Consider the following 16,562-nt stretch of genomic DNA (forward strand, 5'->3'; position numbering starts at 1 on the left):
GATCAAATGTTCATGGTTGATTATCTACAGGTCTATCTCCTTACCTAACTTATTAAAATCTAATGCAGTTATGATACTGCCCTAGTTGTGATAAAATGCATTTGTGAATGCAAAGATACCTTGAGTATAAAGTATACAGTCTGGCCCAATTCAGAGGGCAACAGTGTCCATGCCACTATTTTAAAAAAGACTTAAAAACGTTGAATGTGTAAGTATTTTCTGTGCTATCTCACTAGATAAGCAGATAATTTTTGTCATTAATTTATTTACAATTTATTTTTATTTTAAATGTATAGGTTTGTCCTTCCTTATAGCTAGACTAAAATTTATTATTTAAAAAACGGACAAATTCTGCCCAAAGCAGAATTTTACCCTGAAAAGGGAGATGTGCCAGAGACTCCATGAAGAAGACTTCTGTTGCTACTGATTTTACAAGGAAGATCCTCAGATATTACATTGATGGGCAGCAGTGTAAAACTCTAAGCTAGATAGAGAGATTTTTTATTTAAAAATGAATGTTTTCCTTTAAAAGTGTACAACATATCCTTTTTCATGAAGTTTGAAAAGCAGGACAGTCAAATGAAGTCAGACATAGTTTAAGGTCAGAAGAGTCTGACCACCTATATATCACAGGCCACCCAGCACCTGCACAATAAACCCAACAACTGAAATGAGATCAAACTAAATAAGACCCCCAAAAGACTATGTGCCACAGGCAGAGAATAGGAGAGGTTGAGATGCACCGTTGCTCCAGGCTACTACAAGGGAAGGGAAATGGTTAAATCATATTTACCCAGATAATCCTGGCAAGTGGCCCGGACCCGCACACTGCAGAGGAAGGTGAAAAAACTCCAAGGTCACTGCCAATCTGACCTGGGGGAAAATTCCTTCTCAACCCCACACAGGGCGATCAGTTAGACAGTGAGCATGTGAGCAAGCACCAGCCAGCTAAGCGTCTGAGAGAGAGAATTCCCCCTCAGAGCCCTGGCCCACCTCACCCAGTGTCTCATTTCCAGTCATGACCATATCTGATGCTTGAAAGGAAGGAGATTTTAAAAAAAACCATCCTCCCAGAATACACTGGGTGGGGAGAGAAGACGGAATCCCTTCCTGAGCCCTGCTGGCGGCTGGCTGAAACCATGCAGCATGAGCTTTAGGAAGTTTATAAACTAGAAGTGAGCCTGAGGTCTGTTGAGCTCTGCCCCCCACCATCACGGGCAACAACGTCACACAATCGCATTCATAAAGTTGTCCAGCTCTCTCTTAAAAGTAATTCAGTTGTTTGCCCCTGCAACTCCTGATTGGAGGCTGTTCCAGAACCTCACCCCTCTGGTGGTCAGAAACCTTCTAATTTCCAGCATGAATTTGTTCATGGCCAGTTTGTATCCATTTGTTCTTGTGCCAACAGTATCCTTTAGCTTAAATAGCTCTTCAATCTCCCTGTTATTTACCCTCCTAATGTAATCATATCCCCTCTCAGCTTTTTTTTTCTTCCCTAAACTAAACAAGCCAAGCTCTTCCAGCCTCCTCTCATAAGACAGGCCCTTCATTCCCCTGATCATCCTAGTAGCCCTTCTCTGCACCTGTTCCAGTTTAAATTCATCTTTCTTGAACATGGGTAACCAGAACTGTACACAGGTTTCAGAGTAGCAGCCGTGTTAGTCTGTATCCGTAAAAAGAACAGGAGTACTTGTGGCACCTTAGAGACTAACAAATTTATTTCAGCATAAGCTTCAAACACAGTTTTCCACATGAGGTCCTACCAATTATTTTTACAATTGCATTAACACTTCCTCTGTCTCTATTGGAAATGCCTCACCTAATACATCCTAGGATTTCATTTGCCTTTTTCACAGTGGCATAACACTGGTTTTGATTATCCTTCCATTTAATTTAAACTGAATCAACTCATGATCGCTCGATCCAAGGTTATTTCTTACAACCAGCTATTCCATAAAATTCTCACTAGTTACTAGTCTAAAATTGCATCCATGTCTTGTTGATTCAATGATGATTTGGTAAAGAAAACTATCATCTATCACAGAACAACGGGGCCCTACCAACATTAGTGGTATTTATTCTCTAATCTATATCTGGGAAGTTAGTCTCTCATATTACACAAATCCCAAAAGTATTTCTCTCTCTAATAATATTAGAGAGATCACTACCCATATCAGTCTGACACGAGGGGGTGTCTATAGCAGACCCCTAACACTATCCCAAAGGACCTCTTTTACAATCCTTCCCCAAAGTATTTTTGACCCAAACAGATTCTGTTTTGTCCATTTTATCACTTCATATTTCTTTACAATGTATTGCTTCATTGATGTATAAAACTACCCCACCATCTTTACCTTTATTCCTATGTCTAGTAAACAGCACATACTCTTCAATATCTGGTTTCAGAGTAGCAGCCGTGTTAGTCTGTATCCGCAAAAAAAACAGGAGTACTTGTGGCACCTTAAAGACTAACAAATTTATTTTAGCATGAGCTTTCGTGAGCTAAAGCTCATGCTAAAATAAATTTGTTAGTCTTTAAGGTGCCACAAGTACTCCTGTTTTTTTTCTTCAATATCTGTGTTCTAAGCATGAATGTGCTATTCCACCTTGTTTCTGTAACAGGGCCGCCCAGACGGGGGGGCAAGGGGAGCAATTTGCCCCGGGCCCCGGGCTCCGCAGGGGCCCCCAAGAGAACAGCTGAGGCTCCCGCCTCTGCCCCTCTCCTGCAGCTCTAGCGCATCAAGCGCTGTCCTCAGACAGTGCCGCAGCGTGACTCTGCCGGGGCCCCTGAGCCCCGCCCCGCGCAGAGCCGCGTGGTGAGGGGGCGGGGCTGCGAGCTCCGGGCTGAGCTCAGCTCTCTCCGCTCGGCGTGGAGCTCGCAGCCCCGCCCCCTCACCACGCGGCTCTGAGTGGGACGGAGCTCAGGCCCCGCCAGCCACACGCTGCGGCTGTCGAGCGAGGCGCTGACACTCCGGGTGAGGAGGGAGCCGGGGGTAAGAGGCTGGGGCCAGGGGGGTTGGCTAAGTGGCAGGGAGTCCTGGGGACAGTCAGGGCACAGGGAGGGGGCAGAGGTTGGGGGAGCGGTCAGGGGGCAGGGAATGGGGGGGTTGGATTGTGGGTGTTCTGGGGGGGGTGGATAGGGTCAGGGCCGCCCAGAGGGGGCGGGGCAAGAGGGCGCAGGAGCTTCTTTGCTCCCGGTCTTCGCCGGCGGGGGGTCCTTCCGCCCCGGAGCGGAAGGACCCCCCAGTGGCGAATTACCGCTGAAGCGGGACCCGCCACCACCGTGCAGCCCGGTCTTCGGCGGTAATTCGGTGGCGGGGGGCCCTTCCGTTCCGGGACCCGCCGCCGAAGTGCCCCGAAGACCCGCGGCGGGGACCCCCCTCACCCCCCACCGCCGAATTACCGCCGAAGACCGGGCTGCACTTCGGCGGCGGGTCCCGCTTCGGCGGTAATTCGGCGGCGGGGGGCTCCCACCGCGGGTCTTCGGGGCACTTCAGCGGCGGGTCCCGGAATGGAAGGGCCCCCCGCCGCCAAAGACCCCGGGCCCCCGGAATCCTCTGGGCGGCCCTGTTCTGTAATCTCTATGATAGCTGGTTTGACTTCCTGCACCAATAGTTCTAGTTCCTCTATTTTATTGCCCAGACTCCTTGCATTCGTACACAAGTATTTCAGTTGTTTCCCTCAGATTTCACCCAGTTTTCTAGCTTGTGGTGTTCCATTATCCATTACTATATTTTCATTTAGCTGATTTTCCTGCTCCTGTTTATTGAAGGGAGGCATGAAGCTTCCACAAATCTCTCTCAACCTTCTCCCCTCATGTCCTAGTTTAAAGCCCTTCTTCTCCGTTGAACAGAAGAAAAGCATTATGAATTACTGGTCCCAGAAAATGTTATGTCCTGTACCTAAGTCATGTGGTGATGTTTATAAATTATATGTTATGATTAAGTAGCCAGGGCAATATACTGTACTTTACTCATAATATTGTAGGATTTCTTGTTACATTTTTCCTTTTCCTACTTGCATTTGATATTTTTTGTACTGTAGTTGTCTTACTTTGATACAGAATTTCATCATATTTGTCTTTATAGCACTCCTGACTTAATGAGAGTGATAGCTAGATTGATAATGGTTGCTTAAGAAAATTATACAGTGTAATGTCTGCTACAGGCTGAGGTTGGGTTAATTCCTAGTTTTTAGCTGAGATGGTTTTTATCCTTAGCTGTTAGTTCCAAGCATGTACATTAATAGGTTATGACACAAGCTCATTGTCTCTGGGTGTGGATACAGGGTGTATGTAAACCACCATGAAAACTAGCAGTAACAGCAAAATTAGTCCAAGCATGAAAGACTAAAATTATTGAACTATATCTGTCAAGACCAAACCAAAGTGATCAGTAACGGAGATGTGGGGGTATTTAGAAGGAAATACCAGATCATAGCACATTAGTGAACAAATGAGTCCTGTGAGAACTATATTCCTCTGGAGAAATTTGGACTGGAATTAGAAGGATTTTTTTAAAAAGACCCTAAAATCAACTGCTAAAAGCTGAAATAATTACTGAGCTGTCCCCAAAATTGACTCCACATATAGGGCCAAATTGCACCACCTAAATTTGCAAATAGCTCCAATGGATTCATTGGGGCTACTTGTGAAGTAACATACAACTCAGTGGGAGTAAAGGTGGCACAAGGTAGCTTATAGTGAAGAGGCTGGAAAAGGTGAGTGGGGAAGAGAGAAGTAACTGAAGGAAGTGTAGCTGTGAAGACAGGCAACTTATGAAGATATCTGTAGTGGAATCTGGGTGTCTTGTTATTACAGGACTTAGCCCTGGACTAGTAAACGAAGATGGGGAGAGTGATTGCTTCAAAAATATTTCATAGTTACCCAACGCTTTTTTTTTTCATCCTCAGGATACCAAAAAACTGCATAAATTGCATACCAATAGCATGGGATAGAGGGTTAGAGTCAGACATCACATCAAAATGCAAAAAATAATGTTGTTTTTAAGGTCCCATGCAAAATAAAGTGATGAGAAAGGGGGAAGTTGTGGAGCAAGCAGGAATGCAAGGGAAACCAGGCTCTGGTGCCTAGAACCCAACTGATGCAAAAAGCTCTTATGAAATTGCATTTTTCAATGGGTGCCAGGTAACCCCACTAAAGTTAGTTACAAAACAGCTTCCGTGGTAACTTCCTGTTTTCATACATGCTTAGTCTCTGCTCAAATGTGAAATTACTTATGACAGTCTGAAAACTGCATACTCAACATGTTGAGTAGAAAATGTCCTTAACTCTACAGGTGCACACATGCATGCAAGTTGTTCCTTTCTGTCCTTTCTTTATGTAAAGAAAAAATTAAATTTTAAAAATATAAAGCCAGCAAAATAGTTTTAAGGTAGTGTCAAAGATGTCACGGTCAAGATGAAAGATTCATTAGTCAGGAAATTCAAAAGTTAGTTGCTTAGGAACATAAGAATGACCATTCTGGTTCAGACCAATGGTCCATCTAGTCCAGAATCTTGTCTTCTCACAATGGCTGGTGCCAGATGCTGCAGGAGTGAACAGAACAGGTGACTGAAGAAGAGCTCTGTGTAAGCTTGAAAGCTTGTCTCTCTCAACCAACAGATATTGATCCAATAAAAGATACTACCTCACGCATTTTGCCTCTCTATTATCCTGGTACTGACATAGCTACAACAACACTGTATAGATTATTTATATAGCACTGTTATGTTTGTGGGGCTGTTGACATGTAAATATGCCAAACCAATAAGTTTCCCTATTCTCAAAGAGTTTGAATCTGATCCTGCAAGGTGCTGGATGCCTTAAGTGGGAGTTGAGGACAGTCCACATGCCTACAAAAGGAATTAGTTTGCAGGATAGGACCCTTAACATGCAAGTCAGTAAATAAAGAACAGTAAACAGAGAAAAGAGTGTGGTTTGTTTCTCTTCACTTGAAGGCTTGTACAATAGTTGAATTTAGAATTTTTTGGAAGACTGGGAAAGGAAGATTGGCAGATGTTTCATGGGACATTGTTCCAAGGATGTGGAGTGATGTGTAAGTAGGCATCCAATTAGGATTTGGGCAAAAGGAGTAGCCAAGGAACAACCTTAAACACTTTGTGGGAAGGGGATAATATTAGTGTAGTAAGTGGCAACAATACAGTTGAATTTACATTGTCAAATGAAAAATGTGCATTGATCCTACTGTTTGTAGGTAGTTTTGATAAAAATCTGATTATTTAATAATCTTTCCTCCCTACACATAGAGTGAAGATTTTCACATATATACTCAGTACTGCACCAATTATCCAAGGTAGGAATATTTATTCATATACACAAAGCTGGTTCTTTACTTGCTTGTTTTTTTTTCTTTCAATTCATGATGATACAAAAAGTGAAAAGTACTTAACTAAGGGATAATTATTATTTTATAAATCCCCATTAGCCTCTACTACTAATAAAATCAGGACCTTATTCTGCAATATAAATTCCAAAAAGAATTCTGCATATGAAAGGAAAGTAGGATTGGGCTCAAAACTAATACAGGAATTTCATGATTGGCAGGAGTTTGATATTCGCAGTAGGGGGAAGGAATGAAAAACAATTCCTTACTGTAGGTACATAAAGATGTGCTGTTTCTGTATCTAAGGAGATTTATTGTATGTTTTCAGATCAGTGGCTGTGCTAACAGAGTGCATGAGGAACAAGACACTGGCCAAATTCTTCAGAGAACGGCAAGAAGCTTTACAACACTCTCTCCCCTTGGGATCATATCTCTTAAAACCTGTCCAACGAATCTTAAAGTACCACCTGCTTTTGCATGTAAGTGCTCACACAAAAACATATCTATCTAGTACAGCTGTGCCTCCACCTCCCTGCAGTATTACTACACCGGGAGGTTAGGATAGTTCTAGTTTTTATTAAGATGTGTATTCTTTTGTCAATCCGTTTTTTACATGTGGAAGCATTTTCTGTCTCTAATCTCTTGACAATATATAAATACATTTTGAGTGAGGAGCATATGGTAATTGTTTTAGACACACTGAATAGGTTAATGCATCCAAATCAGATTTTTTCCGGTCTGTAATTTCAATCTTGCTTGGGAGTGTCTTGCTGTCAGGAGTAAGCAATTTCATGAAAAAATTTCTTTCAGATGAAAAACAGTTCTTTTTCTCCATGTCCGAATGCTGGGGGCGGTAAGAAGGGAAGATAAATACTTACAAACACATTTATTTGTATGATTTTTGTGAGGAGTAATGATTGGGGAAGCAAGAACCATTTCTGTATCCACTGGACTGAATTCAGAACATTCTCAGGAATTCCTGCTTTAACATTTTCCACATATGTTTTCTGTTACAAGATCACATTGCAATTAAAAGTAAAGACAGAGATTTTAAAGTGTCTGGTGAATCCCTTCTGCCCCACCCCAGCCTAATGCTGAATGTAATCACATTTTTGTAGGCAGAGTACATACACCCATTTGTTTCCAGAAACTAAATGAGCATTGGCCTGGAAAGGGGAGAAAGTCGGGGTGGGTAATAAGGGGACCACCTTTTCAAAATGCAAAAGTGGGATACATGCAGGAGTCCTGCCCCTCCTTATGACGTTGCTTCCTGCTCTTCCTCTTCACCCTGAGGCATAGGCACCGGCTCTGTCCACCGGCTGGAGCACCCATGGGGAAAAATTTGTGTGTGCTCTGCATCCAATAGCAGCCAAGCTCTCCTCCTTCTCCCCCCCCCGCCACCGCACCTCCTCTTCCACCTCCTCCCCCCTTCCCCTGAGCGAGCCGTGTCCTTGCTCCTCTGCCTACCTCCCAGCGCTTCCTGCCACCGCCAAACAGCTGGGCTCTGGGAGGGAGGGAGAGGAGTGGGAATGTGGCATGCTCAGGGGAGGAGGCGGGGCCAGGGTGGGGATTTGGGGAAGGAGTCAGAATAGGGGCAGGGAGGGGGCGTAGTTGGGGTGAGGACTTTAGGGAAGGGGTTGGAATGGGGGTGGGGCATGGGCAGGGCCTCATGGAAGCGGTGGAGTCAGGGTGGGGCCGGGGGCAGAGGGAGTTCGAGCACCCACTGGCGCTAGCAAAAGTTGGCGCCTCTGCCCGCCTGAGGCCCTGCCTCTGCCTAGGCCAGGAGATGGAGACGGAGCCAGGCTGTGGTAAGAGCTGCCTAGGGGAGCCCCAGACCATCCACCTGCCCTTGGTGGGGGCCTGGGGTGTCCAAGAGCAGCCCACGTCCCGTGTCCTTCTCCCTCCCCCTGGGGAAGGTGGAGGCTCTGGGGCTCCCTGGGCAGATCTTACTACTGCCTGGTTCTGACTTCTGGTCTGGCCAGGGGTGGGGCCTTGGGAGGAAGAGGAGGAGTAGGGGCAGGGCCCTGTGGTGAGGGGGGAAGCTAAGCCCACCGCAGCTCCCTTCTCCCCCCTCCCCTCCCCCAACCGGGAAGAGGCTGGCACCTAGGGTTACCACCTGGCCCAATATTTGACCATGCTACTGGGTTGTTGTTTTTTAAATGAATTTGCTAGTTGCCAGAAAAATAATTTAATCTGCCAGGTTTTTTTACGTGGGTCTAAAGATTTGCATTATTAGCACATTACTCTGGGATATCTAATGTTAAATGTTTCTATATCCAGCTAAAGATGCCGCAGAGTTCCCACTTCCACAGTTTAAGTAATAACAGATCAGAACTGCTGAAAATAACAGCAGTTGTCTGCCTGCCCCCATGCAAGCACATCACCATGTTATCAATCTTATCTATATGTGTTATCTCTCTAGATACTGTAGGTGGCTGTTGAAGGGGGGGGAAGCTGTGGAGTTGCCTTCTGGTTGGGGATTGGAGTTGCCATTGCAGTGAGCGTGCCTGGTGGGTGGGGAGCATTTTTTTGCATTTCAAAGGTGGTAACGCTACTGGTGCTCCTGCTCCCCCTCCCACCCAGTCTTGGGCAGTGTTACAGGGAATCCGGGAAAAATACTGTTCTGGAGTCATTCAGCCCAGACCGGGACTTGAAATGTACATTTGGGACTGTCCTTCCCAATTAGGGGTGGATGGTCTCTCGTGTGTGTGTGTGTGTGTGTGTGTGTGTACACATACTCATACTGTGTTGGTGGCTCAAGTCTCATTCTGCTAGTGTGTGCATTTGCATCAGTAGAGGTACTACAGGCTGTAAGGGTTTGCCTGGCCAATTGTGCCTAGCCCAAATTGGTGACGACAACACACTAATATCAGAGGCAGCAATACTGGTTTCAGAGATTTTGATGCCAAGACAAGAAACCTTGCATCTAATTTGAAAAGTTAAGGTGAAAATAACTGTCTCCTTACTGGTTTCTTCATTAGGAAATAGAAAACCACCTTGACAAGGACACTGAGGGTTATGATGTGGTGCTAGATGCCATAGATACAATGCAGAGAGTGGCATGGCATATTAATGACATGAAGAGGAAACATGAACATGCTATCAGGCTGCAGGTGAGTTCACAAAGATATTTCATGGCCTGTTGGCAACTTTTTCTCTTGTCACTGACTTGCTTTTGCTGTTAGTACATATGCCATCAGCATTTTCTATTACTCTGTTTTAATTTGTGCCTGTATTTGCTACATCCTAGACTCTAGTTGAATACTGGGAGTGCATCTGTTTGAACTCAGAAATTTTGGTCATAGGTGCCACAGAAGAACCTCCGAATGAACTATCTTACGAGCAGCATCCTGTTAAATATTTGTTTTCAGAATAACTTTTTTTCTGTCTTCCTGACACTTCCATTGTATACCACTGCTATTTAACCACAGCACATATATTTTGAGAACTCCTGTGAGTCCCTATTTCAGATTTTTGTCCTGTTTAATTTTGTTTGGTTTGAGACATTTCTCATTTTACTGCTTATTTTGTCTCTTCCTCTGAGCTATTGAAGTGTGGCTGTATCTGCCTATGAGTTGCTGTGTAAAATATACAGAGAAGTGGTCAGAGCCAGCAATATGCCTTATAAAAAAAAATCCAGCTGCTCTGCAATGAAGCATTTTTTGAAAAGGGAGTGACTCTAGATAGTCACTGTAGTCCAGGGGTAGGCAACCTATGGCACGCGTGCCGAAGGCAGCACGTGAGCTGATTTTCAGTGGCACTCTCACTGCCCGGGTCCTGGCCACTGGTCTGGGGGGGCTCTGCATTTTAATTTAATTTTAAATGAAGCATCTTAAACATTTTAAAAGCCTTATTTACTTTATATACAACAATAGTTTTGTTATATATTTATAGACTTATAGAAAGAGACCTTCTAAAAACATTAAAATGTATTACTGGCATGCGAAACCTTAAATCAGAGTGAATAAATAAAGACTCGGCACACTACTTCTGAAAGGTTGCTGACCCCTGCTGTAGTCTATAGTAGATTTTCTTGTGCAGACTTTGTATGAAGAACCATCATTCCCTTTCAAAGTTGCACTGACTCCAGACCTTCTCACAAAAGGTTGCATATACTTTCTATTGTGTTAGGGAAACCAGCAGGGATATGGGGATAAGAATATGGGGAAGCAGACGTCTCCCCTTCAAGTCATCTAGAAGTTACTCTTTGTTTCTTGTATTTCTGAGCAGAGATGGTGCTCACAAAATCCCATATTTGTCTGTTAATTGTGGAATATAAATTTAAAATGACTTCCCTGAGCCCATGTAACCTTACCTAAGTCACTGACATAAATATGGATATTGATATCTGGAATGATAATCAAGAATGATTAAAGGTCTTGAGAACATGACCTATGAAGGAAGGCTGAAAGAATTGGGTTTGTTTAGTTTGGAAAAGAGACGACTGAGAGGGGACATGATAGCAGTTTTCAGGTATCTAAAAGGGTGTCATAAGGAGGAGGGAGAAAACTTGTTCACCATAGACTCTAAGGATAGAAGAAGCAGCAGTGGGCTTAAACTGCAGCAAGGGAGGTTTAGGTTGGACATTAGGAAAAAGTTCCTAACTGTCAGGGTAGTTAAACACTGGAATAAATTGACCAGGGAAGTTGTGGAATCTCCATCTCTGGAGATATTTAAGAGTAGGTTAGATAAATGTCTATCAGGGATGGTCTAGACAGTATTTGGTCCTGCCATGAGGGCAGGGGACTGGACTCGATGACCTCTCAAGGTCCCTTCCAGTCCTAGAGTCTATGAATCTATGAATACTTGGCAATAAAGTTGGTTAGATGCTTTGGAAAACTTAGTTTCATAATTTACAGTCTGAGCTGGCAAATATGTGGGTTGGGGAAAACCTTTTCGGCTCAGTTTGTAGTAATTTCTGTGTTCTACAGGGGTAGTGATGTCTTTTCTATGTACTATTGTATAATGAAGTGTCTGTAATTCTGCAGCTACTATGACTGCATTTCTGCATGAATTCTCTTCCAAAGTGAAGAAATTGAACTCTGGGGTACACATTAACTGATGTACAAGTTACTAGAGAGAAGTGATACAATTGGAACTTTTCCATTCATTGTGTTTTTTAATCACAGTCTTGTGTATATTCCAGAAATGTTACTTTAATGTATTGCCAGATGTACAGCAATCACTGTGCTATTTGAAAGAAGCTCATAACTGTGTGCTATCTTAGAAATGTAATTCTGTAGGGTCATATCTGTAATAAGGACATTTTTCCCAACATTGCTATCACCACCAGAGTTAAAGAAGTGCTAGCTTTGGTTGGAAATTTTTTTGAAACTGTCCTCAATGGGTGTAATCATGGGTTACTAGCACCTGACATGTAAGATGTGATGCTTATAGAAGTTATGCCAATGGAATTGGAGAACAAGCAACTAGAAGAAACAAGGAAAGGAGAGCGCGATAGTGTAGAGCTTCATTTTCTTAAGGCTATCACTGTGCTAACCTATGTTTATTTGTATGTATTATTTTGATTTAAATAATAACTATGCTGTCACCCAAACATACAATTAGCAATACAGATATAACTCAGCCACATTAAATGATCAATTCAATAGAAACTCAGCCAGCCATCTCCCCTTCATCTACGAAGCATGCCCTCAGCTTTCTTCCCAAGCCCAGTCAAACGGATTCTTTTGCAGCCTTCCCAGAAGGTCACCAAATTTGGACTATTTCAGACTGGATGGGGGAGCAGTGCAAGTTGGAGTCCATATTTGTAAATTATTTTTTTATTCTCCAGGTTGCTTACATCTAACCCCTGCTAGGCCAATCACCCGTAACAAGAATCACATGCAGAAAGAATGTTAAGAAAAATTGGACCAAAATAGGGCAACTTAAAGATTTTTTAGTGCTGGTGAGAAGTGCTAGATTAACAGTCCTAGCAACTGAAGTTTTATAGTTCTTCACCGGCAGGGCCAGCTCCAGGCACCAGCTCAGCAAGCAGGTGCTTGGGGCAGCCCAGGGGAAGGGGCGACATGTCCGGCTCTTCGGTGGCTCTTTGGTGGTGGGTCCCTCAGTCCCTCTCAGAGGGAAGGGCCTGCCGCCAAATTGCCGCTGAAGAAGAAAGCATCACGGTGGAGCAGGCGCCAATCACGGTTTTCTTCTCCCCCTCCCCCTCCGCCGCCGCTTGAGGCAGCAAAAACCCTGGAACCAGACCTGTTCACAGGACAGGTAATGGTGCTGCGAGGTAGTGCAGCATTGCCAAAATTCAGTCTCTGTGCTCAGTCCTTGTCATCTCGGCTGTGAATGGCAACAAGAGCGCTCATTCAGCTAATTGTGATGGTAGTTTTTGTAATGTGGACACCTGTCATCCACCATGAAGACTAACTCTTTTCACATAGGCCCTTAAACAGCCATCACGTGGGAATTTTACGTTGTTGAAGGCTGGTTGTCAACAGAGCTGAGCTAATAACAGATTTTTCAATTTTCTGGTAATTCTGAAAAATTTGGGCAAAAATTGTTTTGGATTGACCTGAAAATGAATTTTCAGTGAACAGAAAAATAAAATAAATAAAAATAAAGTTTTTGGATTGAACAAAATGCATTGTTTTTGTTAAATTTGAACCATTTCATATCAATTTTGACAATTTTAAAATGTTTTTGATTTTTTGATTAAAATTAAAGATAATTTTGAAATTAAAAGTTGCTTTGAACTGAAAATTCAAAATATTTCATTTTGAAAATAAAAATTTCATAATTGTCAGATTTTTTTTTTTTTAGGTTTTCTACCAAAATAATTCAGCAAAGTCAACTTGAATTTGCTAATCGTTTTGGTGTCAGCACATTTTCACTTTTTCACAGAAAAAGTTTTGTCAAAAAATTTCACCCAGCTCTAGTTGAAATAGAACATGTCCTAATGTCCTCAGTAAATCATACTTTGAATTTGAAACTCATTTAATAAAATACTGTTCAGAATGTGCATTGTTTTCTCTGTTTCAGGAGATACAAAGTTTACTCACTAACTGGAAAGGGCCAGATCTCACTAGCTATGGGGAGCTGGTTTTAGAAGGAACATTCCGTATTCAACGAGCCAAAAATGAGCGCACTTTGTTCCTCTTTGACAAACTGCTGCTTATTACAAAGAAGAGAGAAGAAATGTTTACATACAAAGCTCATATATTGGTATGTTATGGAGCACATTGTAATGTGCTGATTGAACCAATTTTCAGCTTTCTTTATACTCTCCTCTGTGATTCACTCTCTCTTCTCTCTTTACAGTGTGGCAATCTCATGCTTGTTGAAGTAATACCAAAGGAACCACTTAGCTTTAGTGTCTTCCACTACAAAAACCCCAAGATGCAGCACACCGTGCAGGTATGACAGAAACTTCCCCGTTCTGAACGTAACCTTACATGTTGTTATGCATGATGCCAAATAAAACATTCACCCAATTTTCTGTACTTAAAGCCCATCTCCCCTAATATTTGTGGTACTGGGGGGCCAGATTCTGACATTAAGTACTCCGTGTACACCCGTGTACCTATATTCCCCAATCCCTGAGTGGCTACAGTAATGAGTTATTTGACTATCTCATGATTTTACAACAGGCTAAATCACAGCAAGATAAACGCCTTTGGATTCTTCACTTGAAGAGATTAATTCTAGAAAATCACCCTGCTAAAATTCCTGCTAAGGTAAATAAACTAACTCTCTAATCTAAAAATTTGTATTATTTAAGGCACTTATATTAGCAGACAGTCACATGACAATTTGGAAGCAGCTTTTTATATCAAAAGTCCTCACTCTGTGAATGAAATGGAATTCAGGTAATATGTTGATTTTTTTTTTACATCTTCAGATGATTCATAAATCTGAAAGGGAAAGCTCCAGAAAAAACATCTACTGGAGTTGGCACATGAATCCTAGAATCTCATCTGTTTATCATACTCTTTGTCTACCCTGGGATTTGTCCTTTTGCACCTGTAGTTATACCAGGGTAGCTGCACCAGAGCAAACCAGTAATGTAGATACACTGCACCAGTGTAAAAAGTGACTTGCATCAGTATAATTTAGCTTGGTTTAAAACTGGGGTAAGCTGGACTGACGTAAGTCACTTTTTATGCCAGTGTAGTACTTCTGCTCTGGGGGGTTTGCACTGGTGCAGTTACCTTGGTATAGCTAAAGCAATGTATTTCTGGAATTGCCTAAACCCAACTGATGACTAGGCCTTAGAAAAAAGCTATGGGCTTGATCTTGTTATTCTTGTATGCAGAACTCCCACTAGAGTCAGTGGCAGTTTTGCATAAAAACTGCCGGAAGGATATGGCCCTATATTTGTAATATAATGAACATTATAATAGAAAACTGGATACACACTAGAAGATACATTTATACCAAGCTACTTATTAATCTTAAACTCTCTTTAGTCCTTAATAGATTTTTAAAAACGTTTTCTACCCAAGTCTCCTGCCCAAATACAACATATTGCTTGTATCACAAAGAGTAATCTTGGTTACCCCTTTGCAACCCTGAGAAATAATTTATACTTATGCTAACAAAAAAAGTAAAATAAAATAAACATCTAGACATCTAGTGTTGTCTACTCACACGTGTTGATACCCCCCACCCCCCAAAATCTTTTCTAATGGTAGTCAATTCATGACACCTAGTGGAAGATAACTGAACTGCAGCCTTAGAAATGCAAACACTCTCTAAGCTTTTAAATTTATTTTTTTGGCTTGTGGGGCGACTCTAGCTTTTGTGCCAGCCCAAGCATGGCAGGCAGGTTGCCTTTGGGAGGTCCCCGGTCCCGCCGCCGAATCCACGGGACCGGTGGACCTCCTGCAGGCAAGCTGCCGAAGGCAGCTTGACTGCTGCCCTGGCAGGGACTGGCAGGGTGCCCCCCACGCGCTTGGATCGCTGGTGCCTGGAGCCGCTGCTGCTTGTTATCATATGCCCAATGATAGCTCATATTTTTTTCTTTAGAAATATATTAACACAGGAAAAGTCTTGGGATATTGACTTTGCTATTTAAACAGTAATAAAATATTAATTTTTGGTGGCACTTTTTGTCTCAAGGGCAGATGACATCCATTAATACATTTAAAAAATAAATCTGGTTAGAAATTTCTTAGAGGGAGCAGTGTTGATACTTGTTTTTCATGGCACACAATAAATTTTCTCCTCTTAACAAATGAGTAGTTTTCCAATTTAACTGTTTTGGATTTTTTTTTTTTGGTTATGATAACTCAAGATTCCAGAAAGTATTCACATTCAAATGGATATATATTTAGAATCCCCAAATTATGTTTAAGATTTGATGCTGGTGCCAGTTTTGTGCTGGTACCAGCAGAGGTTGGAGCAGCTTCTGGGCTGCTCCAAATTCCACAGCTGACAACAGTCCCATAAGGGTCTGTCTGCCAAGCCAAATCTAGCCAAAGTGCTACATGTTCTCAACATATCCACTTGAGGGGCTGGTATAATCAGGTTTGCCAGTTTCACACCTGCTGGCATTTCCTCATACTAGAAAGATACCCAGCTAATACAATGTAGCCATTCACTGCTACCTTGGCACTGCTGGAATGGTGGGTGGCAAGGGGAATTGTGGTGGAATCTGTACAGTGAACAGCAGCAGTTGTTACTTGCTACCTGGAAAATTAATTTTACTAAATGTGGAAGAGTAAAATGCCAGTCCAGTATAATGCATAGTGTGGGGAACCATCTATACCAGCGGTTTTCAAACTCTTGTATTGGTGACCCCTTTCACACAGCAAGCCTCTGAGTGTGACACCCCCCTCCCCAATAAATTTTTTGTTTATATTTAACACTATTATAAATTCTGGAGGCAAAATGGGGATTGGGAGTGAAAGCTGACGCCTCACCCCACCCCCACGTAATACTTGCGACTCCCTGAGGGATCACGACCTCCAGTTTGAGAACCCCTGATCTACACTGTATATAAAGTGACCAAAGAAAAATTGCTTATAATGTTTATTGGGTAGAAATACATTTTAATTTTTGAGCTCCTGTATTTGTCATGTGACAGTATTTAGTATAGTTGTATTATGTGACTTGGTTTTGCACAATTTATATCTTTCAGGCCAAGCAGGCAATTCTAGAAATGGATGCAATACGTAAGTTTTTCTCTTTCACTATATAATTTTTTTCAACCATTCATCTTTAGCTACATATTCTCTAGATTTCATCTAAAATACAAGAAACCTG

The 16,562-nt window shown here is 42.5% G+C and overlaps 1 protein-coding gene across 3 annotated transcripts in view; it reads left to right on the forward strand.

The window, feature by feature from the left end:
- PLEKHG1 (pleckstrin homology and RhoGEF domain containing G1) overlaps positions 1 to 16,562 on the forward strand; it is a 218,034-nt gene that overhangs the window by 181,341 nt on the left and 20,131 nt on the right. For all 3 annotated transcript variants that reach the window (XM_045011616.1, XR_006578438.1, XR_006578439.1), the window contains 7 exons: positions 6,268 to 6,314; positions 6,673 to 6,823; positions 9,326 to 9,457; positions 13,338 to 13,520; positions 13,617 to 13,712; positions 13,946 to 14,032; positions 16,438 to 16,471. In XM_045011616.1, coding sequence (XP_044867551.1) covers positions 6,268 to 6,314; positions 6,673 to 6,823; positions 9,326 to 9,457; positions 13,338 to 13,520; positions 13,617 to 13,712; positions 13,946 to 14,032; positions 16,438 to 16,471 — 730 coding nt within the window. The remainder of the gene's footprint in view (positions 1 to 6,267; positions 6,315 to 6,672; positions 6,824 to 9,325; positions 9,458 to 13,337; positions 13,521 to 13,616; positions 13,713 to 13,945; positions 14,033 to 16,437; positions 16,472 to 16,562) is intronic.

The sequence above is a fragment of the Mauremys mutica genome, chromosome 3 (genome assembly GCF_020497125.1).
Source record: "Mauremys mutica isolate MM-2020 ecotype Southern chromosome 3, ASM2049712v1, whole genome shotgun sequence".
Taxonomy (NCBI): Eukaryota; Metazoa; Chordata; order Testudines; family Geoemydidae; genus Mauremys; species Mauremys mutica.